Here is a 20,354-nt window from a genome sequence, read left to right as displayed (position 1 = left end):
AACAAAGTGGATTAAGTTCTGCAGACGGCCGCCAAGATGGGGAGGGGGTTGGAGCACATGTGATATGAGAAGAGATTGAGGCTTTTTCTGCCTGCAGAGGAGACTTCAGAGGGACCTGAAGCCCTCCAGTATCTAAAATGTCTAGCAGTCTTCCAGTTTCTACAAGAAGGTTATTTATTACATGGAGCCAGACTTTTCACACCTGTGCACGGCAGGAAAATGAGAAACGCTGGGCATAGGTTCAGATGAGAGAGGCTTGTACCGAATATAACAACAAACTTTCCCATCATGAGGACTGTCAAGCAGTGAAACAGGTTGCCCAGGAGAGGCTGTGCAGTCATCCTTCTTGGAGGTTTTCAAGACCTGACTAGGTAAAGTCATGAGCAACCTGTCCTTATCCTCATAGCTGATAGGAGAGTGGACCAAAGACCTCCTGAGGTACCTTACCACTTTAGTTATCCTACAATCCTTCCCCTGCTGCCTCCCCAAAATTATATCTAATATTTTAAAATATTTGGAACCTCTTTTTTCCATTTTATTTCATACTGATTTTTTCTTTCTGTATACTTCAAATACTAAATGAACCTTTATTTTCAAGGTTCAAGTTTTGCCCCTCTAACTAATACCAGAAATTCCTTTTCATCAGCCTATATTTTCTTACAATCAACTGTTTGCTCCTGTCCTATAACAGCATCTGACTGTGTACAATTTAAAATTAATTTCTTCATGCTTTTCATGTCCTGTGAAGATAAGATGTTATATGCAGTCCACTAGATTTATAATTGGTTAATTTATGGTCATTGTGCACCATTACTTCATTCACATGAACTTTAGAGAGCAATTTTTATAGTATTCTACTTATTTATTTAAGTAGTATATTTATATATCTTATATAGCATTTAACCTATTCCCAGCTTCTAAACACTCATGAACACCTTACAAACAAACAAACAAATGTAAAGTAGCATCTCTGAATAGTGACTGGGGTAGCCTGTGTCCTGCCAGTCATCTCCTGGTACCTTCAGCAGGGATTGTTTGATTATATGTTTTACTCTGCCTAACTTGTCTGCAGTTTCATTAATTTTCAGAATTTTCAGCATTTAGTATTCATCCAAATTTTCCCATCCACTGGGAAAACTGACAGGATCACATTCTCTGGCTGGGGGAATATCTAAATTGTCTTGGTTGGAAACCAACTGCAAGACCGACCTATACCTATAGATTCACATAAAATTATTGAATAATTTCAGCTAGAAGGTACCTCTGGAGGTTTCTGGTCCAACCTCCCCTCTCAAAGCCAGACCAATTAGATGCTGCTGCTTAGAGCCTTAAGCAGTTGAGTTTTGAATATATATAAGAAGTGAGATTTCCTGACCTCATTAGCAACCTGTCCCAATGCTTGACTACCATAATTGTGGAAAAAAATAGTTCCTAATATCTAATCAGAATATCATCTGTTCTGATTTGTGTCCATTACCTTGTTTTTCTTCCACTATGTGCTCCTGAGAAGAGTCTGGCTACAGACTCTCTACACCATCCTGCTAGGCAGCTGTGGACAGCAATAAGATTTCCCCTTTCATCTTTAGAAAAGTCTGTCGTTGTTTGTTATAGCATACCCAGTATTCTGAAACTGTCACCTTCAGTTCTGCAGATGAAAAAAGCAATTGCTAGTGAGTTTGGTATCCACTCTAGTAGAAGTAGTTTCAATCTCTTGACCAGAACACAAAATATTGATTCCTTCCACTTGTTTCATATGTTTCTTTGTGACAGATGTTTCTAACATCTTCACTGGTAGAGGAACTATTCCTGATTCCGTCTGACTTTCTGCTTTTCTTCCTTTGTAATAACTGTGATCTCTTTACAATAGATTTTTACCTATCTCATGTTGTTACTCAGTGTCGCTGATGAATTTCCACTTCATCCAGGAACATATTTTGTTGGTACCTACAAGATCTTGAAAAGATCTAGTTTAAGCCCCTCAGGTTTTTTCGTAGCCTGCAGTTTATGAAGACAGACTGGTAGTGTCTGCCATATGCTCTTTCCTCACGATTGTTTCTCACAGTGGCTTGCACTCTTGTAAAGTGCTGTATGTGGACAAAAGCTTTCAGATAATTTTGCAATAGAACCCCCATCCTCATCCTTTCTTAAATCACAGATGTTCAGGTTTTCTCACATGCTAACCATTTGAGAAGGTCTATGTCTTCTGCTGGACACCTGGTAAACAAATTCACCTGATGAAATGCAAGACTTCTTATCCCTATTTGCAGCCTATGATTTCATATTCTGGCCCTTATTTTAACTTTTGACTCCTAGTTTGTAGACATTGATAATTCTGGTGTAAGTCCTGGAACCACATTATTTGAAAGCAGGCAGGAAAAAAAAAAAGCTTATCAAATACTGTGCAATTTATATTCCAGTTCATTTGACCCAATGAATCTTGATGAATGTGGCATCTCGGTAAACTTCAGATGTCTGTGACGCAGCCACACAGTTGTGCTGGTTGCCTAGAGTCCAGTGAAAGTTAATGAGAGAAACAGACATTTCTAGTATGCAATTCATGTTATCCTAAGCCATATAAATCACAGGTTACAGGCATCAGTTTCTTTCCACTGCTTAAGAAGGGGATCTGGAAGGTTAGCTTGGGCAGGCTATATCATCTAGGACAGATGTCTAAAATTAGGCAAGAGTCTCCTCACTTCTAGGACTTATCAGTCTTAGCATTCTTTTAAATTATTCCTTGCTTCAAGGACCCTTGTGTCCAGCAATGTCAATTTTCTTGCCCAACACCAAGAAATAGTTGATTTCAGCGCAAAAAATGTAAATTTAAAACAGTGCAACTGCAGCCCACATTAAATGAAAATTATATGCCCTTTAGGCATGTTAGAAGTTTAAAAAAGTTAAAAGAGCTGTAGTTGAATGTCTTTTTCCTATGACTTCTACAACTAAATCTGTAGGTCTAATTTTGTCTTCATTTATAAAAGTTAGTATTATTAACGAATCTACATAGATTAAAACATGGCTGAGTGAGGCCCACAGTAAATATCTCTCAATGAGATATTTCAATATCTCATAATATTTCTTTTTATTATCATAATATTTTTTATATGCAACATATATCCACAGGTATTCAGACAGTGAGACAGAAATGGACAAATGAAATGGAAAACTTCAGACTAAAAATAGATTTCCCTGGAGGAAAGGATATTACTTCAGAAATACCAGTGGAGAAACCTTATTCTCAATATGAGAAAAAACCACAGAACTATAGAAAAGTGTGACCCATTTAAAAGGTCACCTAATCCTTCTTTTCCTCCAGGCAGGATAAACTAAAGCTACATTGCTTTTTTTTACAGATGTTTTATTAATCTCTTCTTTAAAGCTTCCAAAGACAGGCATTCTAAAATTTCTGTGGCAATTTATCCTTTGTGCTTAACTACTCTTAGCAGAAAATTCTTTTGCTGTAAATTTCCTTTGCAATACTTTTAGCACATTGTCCTACTACAGCAGAAATGGAGAACAGTTTAGTTCCATCCTCTTGGTAGTACATTTTAGGTATTTGAAAATTGTTTAGATATAACTTTCTTCTATTTCTAGATTAAAATGCATCTGTTCTTAAAAAATTTCTTGAGAGATAACAGGTGTTATTTTACCTTTGTCATTCTCACTGCTTTTCACTGTGGTTTCTTGAACTGTTTAAAAGGGATATATTCAAAACCAATGAAGAATTTCTGCTGATATCTAGAAAGTGCAAACTGGAGCAGAAGGATTATTCAGCTTATTTTAACATGCAATCACCTCATTTTTACAACAAAGCAAGACAATGTTGATTCATCTTTAGCTGTGATGTCTTATGATTCTCTGATCCTTTTCTGATGAAATTACCCAGTTACTCCATATCTTGTTTTTGTGGAACTGTGAAGGACTTGGCTGTTGCTGAGGTGCAGACACAAGTATAACTGACACCACAGCAAAGCCTGTTTGTTTGAGGGAGTAGAGTTCAGTTGAGGAGCAAGGAAATTTTGGACAAAGTGGAAGTTTGACTTCACAGTTAAGGTATAGCCATTCAAAAAACAATAAAAGCCCAGTGCTACAACAGAAAATAGATGGAGCTCCAGCAGGTGCTGCAGGAACTGGCTACTTCTCACTAGTTGTGAACTACTTCCCTGAGCAAGGCAGATGCACACATGTTTCTTAAAGCCAGAGCAATTGAATTAGAGATACAAGAAAAGGTTAACACCCATGCAAAGGTGATAACCATGTATTTCCTTGCATTGAGAATTCTTTTCATGTTTGGTGATTCTTACTGATAGGAAGAGGTAGATAAGTGTTGAAAGTTGTATGAGCTGTGGGACTTGTAGCAGCAAGAGCAGTTTGGTTGCATACTTTCTGAGTAGGTATTTCCTTTTAGTTATTCTGCAAACACAGTATTTTGAGAGTGTCTGCAAAAAAGCACGTGATCATGATCTCTATGAGTACTGATGTCACGAGAAAGGCCAGGGAAGTGTTTGGGAGACAGAATTTAAGCTTATTAAATTTAAGCTTATTTTTTATCTTAATTTACATCTAAGAATTTAGATGTAAAACTGAAGATCTGGACACCCTTGTATAACCTTTGTTTATATTCTGGTTCAACTCACAGGATGAGACAAAAAAGGGGTAATTCCTCAGCATGAACTGGGAAAATCTGATAGGGAAAAGAAGGTGGCCTAGAATGACTAGGAGTGAGAGAACTTTGGGAATATATGGAATTTACACAATTGTCATGAGTAATGGCCATGCTCAGGACATGATGATTAATTGCTACATGTAGCAGAGTGGACAATGGAACTCAATGCTCAGTAGCAGTCAGAAAAATTTGCATAAGACATGCAAAAGAAGAAAGGAAGTGAAAAACCCAGGAAGCATCTGTATGCCTGTCTGTGGATTCAGATTGTTTATCTAATTGAATGCTGCATGCAGTTGTGGTCTGTCCATTTTGGGAAAAAAAAAAAAAAAAAAGAGAAAAAGAAAAAGAAAAGGTAAACCAAGAAAAGATATAAAGAATAACAAGAAGAATAATCTGGACTTCTCACTAAGAGTGAGTGAATAGATATCAGGGTTCTCCAACTTGGAATAACTGCATGGAAAGTACGATGGACATGTATGACTGGGAGTGAATGAATTGAGTACTGTTATTTTTTGTCTCTCGCAGTAAAAGAAGTAGAAGATATCACAGAATATTATCTGACACCAGGTTTAAACATAATGAAGTCTTTTTTTCTAATATATTATTAGTTCCATTCATCAGGGGTGGAATGTTTCAAATGGGAATTTGAAAAATTTGTGTGAAAAATTAATGCTTTAACAAGACACAGAGAGAGATTCGGTTTCAAACTGTGTCGCAGATTACCAGAACTGTAATACAGGGAGTGTCTCCATATTATTGTCCCATTCTTATAATCCATCTTTTAAGTGTGTATTCCAGGGTCCTGTTGTGGATGAGATATTAAACTTAATAAGCCCTTATTCCGACTCACTATTTGCATATCCTGCAAGTACTTCCAAAAATCACATCTGAGGAAAACTGATCCAGGCTCTAACCCCAGTTTCCATTGATTTTTAATCCTCTGTCTCTCACATCTCCCTGCTTCCCCATCCCTTTGTTCCTGTAAATTCCCGTCAGTCCTAGCACTGACAGACTATTCTGGTAAGTTGCTGCAGGTCCCCAAACTTTGACCTACCTATTTAGACTGGAAATCACTCTCTTGTAAAACCAATAGCGTTTCTAGTAGAGTTTTTTCCACAGTGTTGTAATGCAAACAATGACATCTTGTCATATTCACGGTCAGAGTATTCATTGTCAGAAGAGTAGAAATCCCACAGACGAATGTGTGTCATTGGTAACGAATCACTAAGTGAGACATTGGCTGGTTCATGTTTAACAAAGCCTCCTGCTTTATTCTACCAGTAGTGAGAAGCAGAAATAATTGACATTTGAAATATAAACTTTTTTTCAGGTCAAAAGCAGGGAAAAGAACCAAACAAAATCAATTTTCTTCTTCTGTCTTCAGCTTTTCCCTAATCCCTGAGGCGACAATTGCAAAAAACAGCTCTGGGAAGAAGGTACGAATGTAAACTGCTGCTCTGGGGATAGGGTTGGCCATAAGTACCTCCTGCTTCTTGCTGCTCACTGTGCACAAGACTTCCTCTGCCACCTCCACTGGGTGCACACCATATGCCACCTTTCTGAAAAAGACTGTAAATCAGAGAGGAGTGAGAGTTACACACAGATAGCCAGATAGACAGCCAGACAAATCTGAGGGAATGGTGGTGAAAAGATACATAGCTAGTGCATCAGTCAAATTAGTTAAATTCCTACACACTTTCAATCACTTACCCTTTCCCTTCTTCTCATCAATATGTCCCTAAGATCTTTTTACAGTTTTGAAGCAAAATCGTCACAGTCCCTGAGAGAATGAGCAACTTGAATGCAGTGGAACTCTCCCTTGGGACCTTTTGTGCTCTGCTTTATCTCTATTCCCCATGCCCTGTATGTGTTTATTTTGTCACATAATGTTGTCTCTTTCCATGTTCCTTTCTCTCATTTCCATTCTTTTCCCTATGATCCTTTCTTCTCCCTGGAAAAAGCCTCCATACTGCTATATGGGCCTCATCTACCATCTCTCTTAATGCATCAGACCTTACATTTCCAAATAGATGCCTCCCAGTTGCCAGGTGCTGGTTGGCGATGGTACGAACAGATGAAAGTCGGATTCACAGTGCTGACAGAAATATCAAATTCTTCCATTTCAGCTCTAAGACAGTCAAAAAAGCCTACAGCAGCATGCTTAGAAGCAGCATCTAGAAGAAAGAAAAAAACCCAACATACGCATGTTTGTATGTATGAATGCATGGATATAGCTGTATGATAGAGCTCTGTAAAACATAAATGTTCGGAAAACTGAGCATGCAATGATTAGCCAAAAGGCAAAAGAACAGTGCATTATTTCACCCAGTGAAATTATAGAATGACATACGTAAAACAAACAAAAGAAAATTATTTGTACAGGACAATTATGCCTGAGGTATGCAGTCAGTATCCCTATACATATCAAAGAGCATGTGTCTGGATTTCCCAAACAGAAATATTAAGTCCTGGGTTAAGAAACAATATATCTATTATCTCTACAGTTTAAAAATGTCTTTGGTGGATGGACAGCTCTCCTTGAGATGAACGTACACACCATCTGTTGCTGCAGTATGTGTCACATCAATAAAATGCAGTGAAATGCATGGTTGGACTCGATGATCCCAAGGGTCTCTTCCAACCTAGACAATTCTATGATTCTATGAAATACGTGCCCATTTCTGGAATGCAAGAGTACTAGTGGCTTGTAAACTAATTTGGCCTTTGCCTTGCAGCAGCAATCCAAGATGCTTTTAATATTAAAGTTAATATTAAAGTAACTGAATGTTAAGAGGTTTTTTAACTGCTCTTAGTGCTTTTTTATGGAGAATGTTATTAAAGAAGTACGTCAGTATGTGAACCTTGACCAAAAACCAGAACTATGTTTCAAGTGCAGCAGACCTGCAAAGCACTCGTCCACCTTGTATTTGGCTCAGTTAGCAGTGAGAATTGACCTGTGCATAATATAATCCAAAAAAAGTCAGGTGGGCTCTGGGAATGGGAAGGAGCTTCTCTATTTATTTGTTTTGAAATTCCTTCTTCTGGCAGCTTCATTTCATGCAACATAGATATTGATAGAGGCATTGTAAAACTATCTATGTTAGCTCTTCTACTACTCATGATTTGTACACACAATGTATTTTGACACAACTGTTTCCTGGATGGTAACCATTTTAGAGGTTCCATCAATGTGTCATTTCTTTTCTGAGCTGTGGGAAAGTAATGGAAGATTGGTGAGGAGGATTATAAACACGCTCAAGTGATTTGCACCTTGGGGTGCTGGACAACGCATATATCACACTAATTGTTCTTCAGCCATATGTGCTCGCAAGCCTGTGATGGACCCAGGGACACCTTATCTAGCATACATGAGATTACTGCCTTGTTGTTGAAGATCAAAGCACAGTGGAAAACTATGCCTGCTTGAACCCTTGAGAAGCAAGCAAGAACAGCAAGTTGGAGCTCACACACTCCTGCTAAGAAGGACTTTCTCCTGCTCTTCGGTGCCTGTATCCCCTGCTCATGTTCCTCTGCACAGGTGTTGCTTTGGAGATTCCCTGATTCACGAGGTATCAAGAATAAAATTTGTTCTTCATCTTTCGTCCGTGGTTTTGTGGTAGTTTCTGTGTCCTGCCCGAGCCGGCTCACACATGAGCATTTTTTGTAGTTCTTATACTTCTTTTGTGATGGGGGAGGGAGACGAGAATTGCACACAATATTCAAGGTATGGGCACTGCATAGATTTATGTAAAGACAGGATTTAATTTTTTTTCTCTACTGCTTTCCTTCCAGTTTCTGTCACTGTATTTTGCTTTCATGAAACTATAAGTCATAACCCTGATGTCTCACAGACCTTTTAATTCAGAGCCCATCATCCACTCTGACCTCTTGCCACAGTTAAAATTGTCTATTTACATCTATCCTGTATTTTCTGTCCACTAACTTTGCATTTTATTAATGCAAAGACCTTTCATTTTCAATTCAGGACAGCTTAGTTTCATTAGGAGCTCTGGATGAAAGACCTTCTTGTAAATTTTCTGGAAAGTCAAGCAGAATAGGATTACTACACCTCTTTTTAAACTCCCACACATGCTTTCTACTAATATGTCCAGTACAGATGTTAAACCTACTAGTTTGCTGTTTTCTGAATGTCTCCTAAGACCATAAAAAAACCATTTGCTATCCTCTTGTTCTCAAGTACCTTAGGCAGTAGTTATACTTCAAAGATAGCATTCTAACTACTTCTGCTTGAGTTCCACTTTGAAAGTCTTTCAACCAAATAGTGTATTAATAGTTTACTGTATTAGGATGCAAATTAGCACTTTTAATAGCCTATTATCAGTGACATGGAATATTCACAATTTATGCAGTAGAATGTACATTTTTGCTCAGTGTAACTTACAAGCTGCACGAAATGGGATCCCTATTTTTCCTTGGATACTATTAATTAAAACAATTTGGCCAGTTCTTCTTGAGATCATGTTGGGAAGAATGGCTGAAAAAAAAAGAGAAATAAAAGGAAGAGCCACATAAGTGAAAAAGCTCTATGTACATAGTGAAAAGAAGTGACAGCTGAAGTGTAGATAGCACAATGAAGGTTGTCTCAATATTGCAATCAAAAGCATCAGAAAATCTAGTAGCTGGAAATTGAATGTTTGCAAGTCTTCACTTGGATTCTACACATAGATTTGGGTGCAGTATTATCATGTTTAATTGTCAGCCTGTCTGTATGCTTGCAAGGGTTTTGAAAACAATTGTCTTTGTAACAAAGGTAGCAAGCGCATAAATAAAGGAGTCAGCATATGCAAAATGCAATAAGCAGACATTTTAAAAAATGTCTGTCTTTCAAACCCCCGTTCATATATTACTTGACCAATCTATTTCCAAACCTAGGCACTCTGATTTTGATCTTTTTCACCTCAATTTCAGTCCATTGATTTTCACAGAATTGTTTTTGATTATAGTGAAGAAAGAAAAATAAGTGCCAATGAAAGAGTGTAATGCCAGTGACTTGTATCTCTAGCTTTTAGTGGCAATACCAAAACAGGACAAAAAATTAAAATACCTTTTGTTAATGTTATAGGTCCAAAATAGTTGGCATCCATTATCTTTTTGTCAAGTTCCAATGAAATGCTCTGCACTGCTCCTTTCACTTTCATACTTGCATTGTTGATCAGTATATCCACACAGCCGTAGCAATTAAGGATTTCCTTAGCTACATCTTGAATGCAGCTTACGTCTGAGATATCCAGAAGCATTAGCTTTGGTGCATATGTCTAATAAAGAAAAGATTTATTTGAAGTATACCTGTTATATAAAAATGTATTTCTATTTACTTGTCTTGTAATTTAATTTACCTTGATACCTGAAGAAAGTGCTGTTTTCATTCTCACAAAAACCTTCAATTTGTTCTTTTAACCCACTCTAGAAAGAAGGCATTTCAGCAATGGGTATTCATAGAGTCTGAAATTCAGATGAAGCATAGGAAGGGTAAGCTGAACTAGCTCTACCCCATTGTGTTTTGTCTCTCTTGTAGTCAATGGCAACAGCTAATAGACACAGGCAGTGACTCCTACCACTGCAAGTTATGGTCTTTCTGTAAGCAGCCCTCTGGAGAACTTTGCTTACCACAGAGTCTAAGAGAAAGTGTAAATAGGATATAGTGTAAATAGATAATTTACATATACATGGGGTGCATTTGGAAGGTAGGAATGGCTTGTTCAGCTATAGATTATCCAAACAGAGTTTACATTTCTACGATTTCTGCAAAGATGTAGATTTTATCAGGTACAGGACAGAGGAATGAACTCTGAGTATCTTCTCTTATTATATTATTATGACAATGTAATGCAGATCCCTTAGTCATACTTAGTATTTTTTTCCTAGTTGAGTGTGCACAGACTAACATGAACAGACTACTTTTATGGTTATTTATGAATGATGATGAAGTTCACTGAAAAAAAAAGGGTCAAACATAAATATTTGTTGGTCCAGTGAGCGATAATTTGTGAGATGCCTTCAGGAACACCTGTGCCCTGAAATGAGTCAGCTATCTGTTGGTCACAGAAGGAAAGCTTTCCCATAAGCATCAAAGAAACACCTCTTCAAAGAACTGGCAGCAGGGGCAGCCTTGGATGTCTATTTCATGGTGACTCAGTCAGTGGTAAAGAGGAAAGGGCATTCTTATTCATATGATCCTGTGCCCTTCTAGCTGGGACTTCTCCCAAAGTAGTGGAGAAACTCAAAATTAATTCAGTCTTTAGACCCATCTCCCACTCCCAGAGCCAGTTCATGCGAAAAATATTTGATAGTTCCTGTGATTAAATGAAGCACTTGGGATCCCTTTCAGATAAATTAACAGGCAAATTCCTCTGCCTAGCATTTCTAGTTAGGTGGCTTGTTCAAAATGCAGGATCACTCAGTTGCTTTGCAGTAATTGCCTTGACTTGGCTCAAGAGAGCTGGATTTCTCACATACTTTCAGCATCACGCTCTGAAGACCTTCAGAGGTGTTTCTCTCTCTTTCTCTCTCTGGACTGTGTTGGGTATGTGGAGTGGGTGACCAAAATCACCATCATGTTTCATGTATCTTGTTATACTGGATTTAAAAGCGCTTTGTGTACCTGAACAAGGTGTTTACCTCAAGTTGTGAATTTTCAAAGCAGAGCGAGGAACTACTTACCATACTCGGATCTGCCACACTAATTAAAGCGTCATACAAGGCTTCCAACTTTTTCCATGACCTGCCACACAACACAAGCCTTGCTCCTCCTGTGTGAAACACTCGAGAACATTCTAGGAGAGAAATATGTTCAAAAGAAATAATAACAATAATAACAATTTGATTTTATTTATTTTGTTTGAAATTGGATGCTGGTTTTACTAATGATGTTGAATCTATGCTTTAAAATTCATTAGTTTTAAAAGAATAAACATATATGAGAAAAAAGAAAGCACTAAATGACAATAATATGTATGAGTAATAAATTAAAATGTAATATAATGGTATAATGCACCAACCAACCCCAGTATATAATTAAACTGCATCTGTATGCTACCTTCATGAAACTCTTGGCAACATGAAACTTGTCTACAACTTTGAGAAAGAGCAATACAGAGAAACTTACCACTGACTGGCCCACAGATGAAGCACCGAAGAGAGAGGCCTTTCTTCTACAATGCCTTTATCTCCTGAGTATTAGGTCTTCCCAGTAGTCAGGAGAGGCATCAAGGATCAGCTTGAACTACTTCTTGTTCAGCTACATTCCCTGAAGCCTTCCTGAGAAGGCCACTGAGAACCTTCTGGGTATGCTGGGTTGGCACTGCTTTTTCTACATATATTCAGGGATATTATGAGCTAGGGGTTGACCCCAGTTTAAGCTAGGTCTCTGGGAAGGATTCATCTCCCTTTCTTATGCAAATGAACTATGATTCTGCTTTTCAAAAAGTGGCAACTCACATAACAAGAGCAACTGACAGTCACTGTTACCCGTCATCCCACCTCAACACTGGCTACAAGTCTGCAGCCAGTTCATTAGTTTAAGTCTTTGTGGGAGTATGTGATCAACTCTATCCAGATTATGAAATACCAGGTTGGAGCATCTTGACAACGTGTCTTTGGTCTACTTTCTTCCCTAGGTGGTGTTGAGGGAGAATATATTCCTCACTGTCCTGTCAGTTTGACCAAAGAAACATCTTTTGAAATGTGTTTTAAAACATGGAGCATAGATATCTCATGGGCATCTTTTAGGAACTCACTGTCAGTTATACTGCTCTCACTGTTATATGCTGATACAGGGTGCATGTTCTAGCTCAGATGAACTGAAACTGTGGCTCCCAGCCCAGGAATCTGTCAATGTTGTCATCCTGGCCAGGAAAAGTACACAATTGCTCTGCTTTTTCTTTCTTGGAATAGCTAATGTCTTGCAGATAGGCCTGAGGATGTGACTGATGATGTGGCCACTGTGCAGCCTGGTAATTAGTTGACAGAGGTTTATATGCGCTGGTAGGACTGGAAATCAAGAGTTATTCTTCTTCTCATTGTTTTTGTTTTTGTTTTTTTTCCTCGTTAGGTCTTCCAAAATGCTCTCAGCCTTGGAGCCCTCATATTTGGTCCCTAAATCAAATCTGTATGACAGTTACATATTCAGCATGGGAAGAACAGCAATACAGTCTTACAATTAGTCTTATGCCATTCCAGCTGTTTGATTTGTCTTATCTCCTACAACCTTTGTTGAATGGGCAACAGTACAACCCAGGTGCTACAGCTGTCTATCCTCCAAAAAGCATTTTCTTCAGACTTCAACACCCACAGGCAAATCCTGTTATGCTAATATGCCCGTCTCAGATTTCTTAAATCATGGAATGGTTTAGGTTGGAAGGGACCTTGAAGATCATAGATTCTCAAGCCCCCTACCATAGGCAGGGACCCCTCCACTTGACCAGGTTGCTCAAAGCCCCATCCAGCCTGACCTTAAACACCTCCAGGGATGAAGCTTCCACAACTTCTCTGGAAAACCTGTTTCACTGCCTTACAACCCTCAAAGTAAAAAATTTCTTCCTACTATCTAATCTAAATCTACCTTCTTCCAGTTTGAAGCCATTCCCCCTCGTCCTATCACTACATGCCCTTGTAAAAAGTCCTTCCCCAGCTCTCCTGTAGGCCCCCTTTAGGTACTGGAAGGCCTCAACAAGGTCTCCGCAGAACCTTCTCTTCTCCAGGCTGAACAACTCCAACTCTCCCAGACTATCTTCATATGAGAGGTGCTCCTGACCTTGGATCATGTTCGTGACTCTCCTCTGGACCCAGTCCAACAGGTCCATGTCCTTCCTATGTTGAGGGCCCCAGAGCTGGATGCAGTACTCCAGGTGGTGTCTCACCAAAGTAGAGTAGAGGGGCAGAATCCCCTCCCTCAACCTGCTGGCCACAGTTCTTCTGATGCAGCCCAGGATACGGTTGGCCTTTTGGGCTGCGATCGCACATTGCTGGCTCATGCTGAGCTTCTGGTCAATCAGCACGCCCAGGTCCTTCTCCTCAGGGCTGCTCTCAATCCATTCTCCGCCAAGCCTGGATTTATGCTTGGGATTGCCCCGACCCAGATGTAGGACCTTGCACTTGGCCTTGTTGAACTGCATGAGGCTGGCTTGGGCCCACCTCTCCAGCCTGTCCAGGTCCCTCTGGATGCCACTCCTCCCCTCCAGGGTGTCTACCATGCCACACTGCTTGGTATCACTGGCAAAATTGTAAGGGTGCACTCGATCCCACTGTCCATGTCACCAACAAAGATGTTGAACAGCATGGGTCCCAGTACTGACTCCTGAGGAACATCATTCATCACTGGCTGATACTTGGAGATCAAGCTGTTGACCACAACTCTTTGAGTGTGACCAGTTCTTTATCCACTGAGTGGTCCATTTGTCGAATCCATGACTCTTCAATTTAGAGACCAGGATATCGTGTGGGACAGTGTCAAACGCTTTGAACAAATCCAGGTAGATGACATCAGTTGATCTTCCTTTGTCCACTACTGCTGTAACCTCCTCGTAGAAGGCCACCAAATTTGTCAGGCATGACTTGCCTTTGGTGAAGCCATGCTGGCTGTCACAAATCACCTCCTTGTTTTCTGTGTGCCTTAGCAGAGTTTCCAGGAGGATCTGCTCCATGATCTTGCCAGGCACAGAGGTGAGACTGACTGGCCTGTAGTTCCCCCGGTCTTCCTTTTTCCTCTTTTTGAAAATAAGGGTTATGTTTCCCCTTTTCCAAACAACAGGAACCTCAATAGACTGCCACAACTTCTCAAATATGATGGATAGTGGTTTAGCAAATTTGCTGGACACGGTACTCCAGGTGGGGTCTCACGAGAGCTGAGTAGAGGGGCAGAATCGCTTCCTTTGACCTGCTGGCCACGCTTCCTCTGATGCAGCCAAGGATATGGTTGGCCTTCTCAGCTGCGAGCACACATTCACAGAATTCACAGAATTGTTAGGGTTGGAAGGGACCTCTGGAGATCATCTAGTCCAACCCTCCTGCCAGAGCAGGGTCACCTACAGCACGTTACACAGGACAGCGTCCAGGCGGGTTTTGAATGTCTCCAGAGTGGGAGACTCCACCACCTCTCTGGGCAGCCTGTTCCAGTGCTCCACTACCCTCAAAGTAAAGAAGTTCCTTCTCATGTTAAGATGGAACTTCCTATGTTCAAGTTTATGCCCATTACCCCTCGTCCTATCACTGGGTGCCACTGAAAAAAGACTACTCCCATCCCCCTGGCATCCTCCCATTAAGTATTTGTATGTATTAATAAGATCCCCCCTCAATCTTCTTTTCTCTAGACTAAAGAGACCCAAGTCCCTCAGCCTTTCCTCATAAGAAAGGTGCTCCAGTCCCCTAATCATCTTTGTTGCCCTTTGCTGGACCCTCTCCAGCAGTTCCCTGTCTTTCTTGAACTGGGGAGCCCAGAACTGGACACAGTACTCCAGATGCGGTCTCACCAGGGCAGAGTAGAGGGGGAGGATGACCTCCCTCGACCTGCTGGCCACACTCTTCTTGATGCACCCCAGGATGCCATTCGCCTTCTTGGCCGCCAGGGCACATTGCTGGCTCATGGTCATCCTGTTGTCCACCAGGACTCCCAGGTCCCTCTCCACAGAGCTGCTCTCCAGGAGGTCAGCCCCCAACCTGTACTGGTGCATGGGGTTATTCCTCCCCAGGTGCAGTACCCTACACTTACCCTTGTTGAACTTCATAAGGTTTCTTTCTGCCCAACTCTCCAGCCTGGCGAGGTCACGCTGTAAGGCAGCACAGCCTTCTGGCGTGTCAGCCACTCCTCCCAGTTTTGTGTCATCAGCAAACTTGCTGATGGTACACTCTATCCCTTCATCCAGATCATTGATGAATATGTTGAACAAAACTGGGCCCAGTACTGACCCCTGAGGGACACCACTTGTTACTAACCTCCAACTAGACTCTGCGCCACTAACCACAACCCTCTGAGCTCTATCTGTAAGCCAGTTCTCAATCCACCTCACTGTCCATTCATCTAAGCCACACTTCCTAAGCTTTCCTGTGAGGATGATGTGGGAGACAGTGTCGAAAGCCTTGCCAAAGTCAAGGTAGACAACATCCACTGCCCTCCCCTCATCCACCCATCTAGTTACTTTGTCATAGAAGGCTATCAGATTAGTCAGACATGACTTCCCCTTGGTGAATCCATGTTGACTACTTCTGATAATCTTCTTTTCATCCAGGTGCTTTGAGATGACTCCCAGAACAAGCTGCTCCATCATCTTCCCAGGGATGGAGGTGAGGCTGACCGGCCTGTAGTTTCCCGGGTCATCCTTCCTGCCCTTTTTGAAGACTGGAGTGACATTGGCTATCCTCCAGTCCTCAGGCACCTCACCTGTCCTCCAGGACCTTTCAAAGATAATGGAGAGAGGCCCAGCAATGACTTCCAGTGAAGACTGAGGAAAAAAGGTTGTTGAGTACCTCAGCGTTTTCTCTGTCCTGGGTGACCAGCTCTTCCATTTCCTCCCGGAGAGGGCCCACATCTTCCCTTGTCTTTCTTTTCTTGCTGATGTACTTAAAGAAGGATTTTTTGTTTGTCTTAATGTCCCTGGCCAGATTTAATTCAATCTGGGTTTTAGCTTGCCTAAGCTGATCCCTGGCTGCTTGAACAATTTATCTGTATTCCTCCCAGGCTACCCGCCCCTGTTTCCACTCCCTGTAGGCCTCCTTTTTACTTTTGATCGCGTCCAGGATCTTCTTGTTCATCCATGTAGGCCTCCTGGCTTTTCTGCCTGCCTTCTTTGTAGAGATGCAGTACTCCTGGGCTTGGAGGAGGTGATCCTTGAATATCAACCAACTTTCTTAGGCCCTTCTTCCCTCCAGTGCTTGATCCCATGGCACCATTCCAAGCAGATTCTTCAAGAGGCCAAAGTCAGCTTTCCTAAAGTTGTCAGCAGTTGTGCACCTTCCTTACTGCCTTGAGGATCTCGAACTCCACCATTTCGAGGTCGCTGCTGCCCAGGTTACCCTTGAGTTTGACACTGCCTACCAGCCCCTCCTTGTTGGTAAGGACAAGGTCCAGCATAGCTCCCCTCCTCACTGGCTCCTCTATCATTTGGAGAAGGAAGTTGTCATCAATACAATCCAAGAACCTCCTGGATTGCCTATGCCCTGCTGTGCTACTGTTCCAACAGATGTCAGGGAATGCCTATGTTAGACTCTTAATATCTGTATGGAAGCAATTCTGGATCCAGTCTTCTATTTTTGTAAGCCTGTGCAGCTGGAGAATTTTATTTATGTAGTCTTTTTCATTATTTACAACAGTAATTTTATGAATGTCTTCCATTTTCTTTTTTCTAGCATAGGAAGGTTTTTGATTTAAAGCTCAAAAGTTTATTTGCCAGTACTAGGACAACTAAACAAGTATTTTTGCTAAAAATATAACAGCTGGGGCAACTTTGTGAATATAATGTGTGAACAGCAATAAAAGGGAAAAAGGAAAACCAATAATGTTCTCTCCTAGAACTATCCTGGACTTTTCTGAGTCATAGCACTGAGAAGAAACAGGAATCAGGTTTAAATAACAACCATAAATCATTGCAAATATCTTCAATCATCGTAGTTTTTGTTTCTTTTTTAACTTGGATGAATGTCGTCTTTAGTCTGGAAATTCTGGCATGTGGGAAAAGGAATTTGGTTGTTGTCTAAGAGCCCAAATATGCAGCAGCTGGCCAGACAGCTGGTATTTTAAAGTGTATGGCCATTACATATGCATGAGCGGACTACACAGTAAATTCTGCATGATTTAGAATCATTCAAGCTCGTAAATAACTTCTCAGTATCACCCTATGGGATTCTGGCAGTAGATATGTTTAAGATAATAAAATAAAATTGCTTTGAGTTACTTCCTTTTTCATCTATGTGATAAAGGGAGTGGGGGGTGGGGGTGAGACGGCATCACGGATGGGACACAACTGCTTTTGTAGCCTCAAGAGACAGGCAGAAGCTAATCACAAAAAAAAAAAAAAAGATGAAGAAAAAGAATTCTAACCAGAAAATTAGCTTAGTAAGGCTCAGTATTATAATTGAGTAAGGGTCAATTATTTTTAGAGAAGTAGTGAAAATTCTGTCTTGAAGAGATTTAAAGTGTAGGAATAGTGCATTTTGATTCCCGCTCTCTGCAAGAGTAGAGACTAGATGATCTCATATTGTCCCTTACACATATATTTTCAGTGAAATTCAAGAACTAGATGACTGCGAAATAGGTTTTAAGAATATAAATCATAGAATAATACAATGGTTTGGATTGGAAGGGACCTTTAAAGGTCATCTAATCCAACCTCCTCTGCAATGAGCAGGGACATCTTCAACTAGATCGGGTTGACAGAGCCCCATGCAACCTGACTTTGAATGTTGTGATGCATCTACCACCTCTCTAGGTAACCTGTCCCAGTGTTTCACCACCTTCATTGTAAAAAATAGCTTCCTTATATCTAGTCTAAATCTTCCCTCTTTTAGTATAAAGCGATTACCCTTTGTCATATCACAACAAGCCCTGCTAAGAAATTTGTCCCCATCTCTCCTGTAGGCCCCTTTAGGTACTGAAAGGCTGCAATAAGGTCTTCCCAGATCCTCCTCCTCTCCAGGCTAAACAACCCCAACTCTCTCAGCCTGTCCTCATAGGAGAGGTGCTTCAGCCCTCTAATAATTGTTGTGGCCCTCCTCTGGACCCACTCCAACAGGTCCATGACTTTCCTGTGCTGAGCGCTCCAGAGCTGGATGCTGCACTCCAGGTGGGGTCTCAGCAGAGAAGAGTAGAGGAGTAGAATCATCTCCCTTCACCTGCTGGCCATGCTGCTTTTGATCCAGCCCAGGATACAGTGGGCCTTCTGAGCTGTGCGTGCACATTGTTGACTCGTGTCCAGCATTTCATCCACCAGTACCCTCAAGGTAATAAGGAAATTGAACTTAGGAAAATCTTCCCTACAGGTCATGTAGTGCTGGAGCAAGATACCTGAATAAATGTTCAATAAATATTCTTTATCCCTAGAGATTTCCAAGATTTGACTTGAAGCCACACCCAACCAGATCTAGAACTGGTGATGTTCCTTCTCCAAGCAGGACTTTTGTCTGGAAACCTCCAAGTATCCTATGATTCTATGAGACGCCCAACCTCATCTGGAGAACTCTAGATCATGCCTCTCCAAAGAAAAAAACTGAAACATAACCAATCAGAGAACACACATGTTAACATTATCTTCAAGAGAAAGTGAAGTGTGTCAGGGAAAGGGAAAGACCAAGTGGCATGTGGAGGTCAGAATTATTTTATAACTTGTCCTTAACAGGCTCTGATAAAGAGTCCTCCTTGCCAGTCTCGTATGTATTTCTGTTGCAGGTCTCTTCTCTGTTCTGCTAAAGAATAATTCTGAAAGAGCATTCCCTTTCCCCAACTATTTTCTGCTTGAGAATGCAAGGTTTCCAAAACACAGCAAGTCTTCATTGAAAATGTCAAAATGTAGTCTCAAGCTATGTTTGCCTTAGGATGCACTTGCACCTACTGCCCCTCAAGTGATGCCTAAAGCACAACTGTACATAAGCAATATATGACCCAGTACCTTTAATCTTGCAGTACGTTGTAGGCAGGAAATATGAGCCAAGAAGTCTATACTAAGTGGCTAGCCACCCAGGTAATCAGCTTATATAAACAGAAAAATTATTACATACCCTTTCCTTCCGCCCACTGAACCCACCATTACACATATCCAGGCAGCCCAGTTGGAGACACTGGAGGATGTTAAGGGCAGAGTAGTAACATGGGTGATAGAGGGGGCAGAGATATGAACAGGGACAGAGGGGTGAGAACTGTTTACAGGGAGCAGAAAATGTTTAAGTCTTTAAGGGCTGAAAAGGAACATGAGAAGAGTAAGGTGACACCTGTTTATACTGATTTGCTGCTTCCCTGCAGTGACAGCCTGTGTAATAAGATCCCACAGTAGCAACATGCTAAAAATAGCAAGATACTTGCACTCTTAATGTGCTTACAAAAACTCTTATTCTATTGAATTAAATAATTACAGAGCTCTGCAGTTCTTAAAATTTTACCAGCAGAGACTAAAACTGTATCTATAAAAAACATAGGATTTGTTTAAAAATATATTTAGCTTCTTCTTCATCCAGGCAGTTATGAATATCTAAAACGTAATGTACGCACATTTTATACCCTAGAGGGTGGTTCTGTGGCTGTTTCTGTTCTCTGACATTGAGAAGAAATGAGACAACTCACCCTTGCCCAGTCCAGAGATGGCATCTGTGATCACCACCACCTTGTTTTGCACAGCTGACTTGGACAATAGCCACCTGACTGACTGGTAAATATAAATAATTCCACTGATCCCTAAGAGAAGCAATGGCAAAGCAAGTACAGCAAGAATACCCATCTCTGCAGGAAACAAAAGACCATATGACAGTAACAGTAATCATAATATACATTCATTATTTTTCAAATTATTCATTATCTAAAAAAGACAGTGTTTTCATATATAGAAAATCCAGTAATCATCGTGCCAAAGGCTTGAAGCAGTGGGAAGCTTGTTTTCCAGTCAATGGTTTAATATTATTATTTAGTAAACAGGGTAATATTATTTGTTTGTCTGTTTTCCTCATCTTTGCATGGTCTAACCAAATCTGG

At 40.7% G+C, this 20,354-nt stretch overlaps 1 protein-coding gene across 1 annotated transcript; it reads right to left on the bottom strand.

Annotated features, from left to right (window-relative positions):
* Positions 1-5,924: 5,924 nt before the first annotated feature.
* Positions 5,925-20,105, bottom strand: DHRS7C (dehydrogenase/reductase (SDR family) member 7C). Its single transcript, XM_009885284.1, has 6 exons — positions 19,950-20,105; positions 11,348-11,460; positions 9,732-9,942; positions 9,069-9,161; positions 6,685-6,840; positions 5,925-6,235 (listed from the first exon to the last, which is right to left on the bottom strand). The coding sequence occupies exons 1-6, from the start codon at positions 20,101-20,103 to the stop codon at positions 6,027-6,029; spliced, it is 936 nt and encodes a 311-aa protein (XP_009883586.1). The 5' UTR covers positions 20,104-20,105; the 3' UTR covers positions 5,925-6,026.
* Positions 20,106-20,354: the final 249 nt, after the last annotated feature.

This window comes from Charadrius vociferus, unplaced genomic scaffold, assembly GCF_000708025.1.
Source record: "Charadrius vociferus isolate BGI_N301 unplaced genomic scaffold, ASM70802v2 scaffold415, whole genome shotgun sequence".
NCBI classification, from domain to species: Eukaryota; Metazoa; Chordata; class Aves; order Charadriiformes; family Charadriidae; genus Charadrius; species Charadrius vociferus.
Note: the sequence above shows the minus strand (reverse complement) of the source record. Positions and strands in the feature narration are given on the sequence as shown.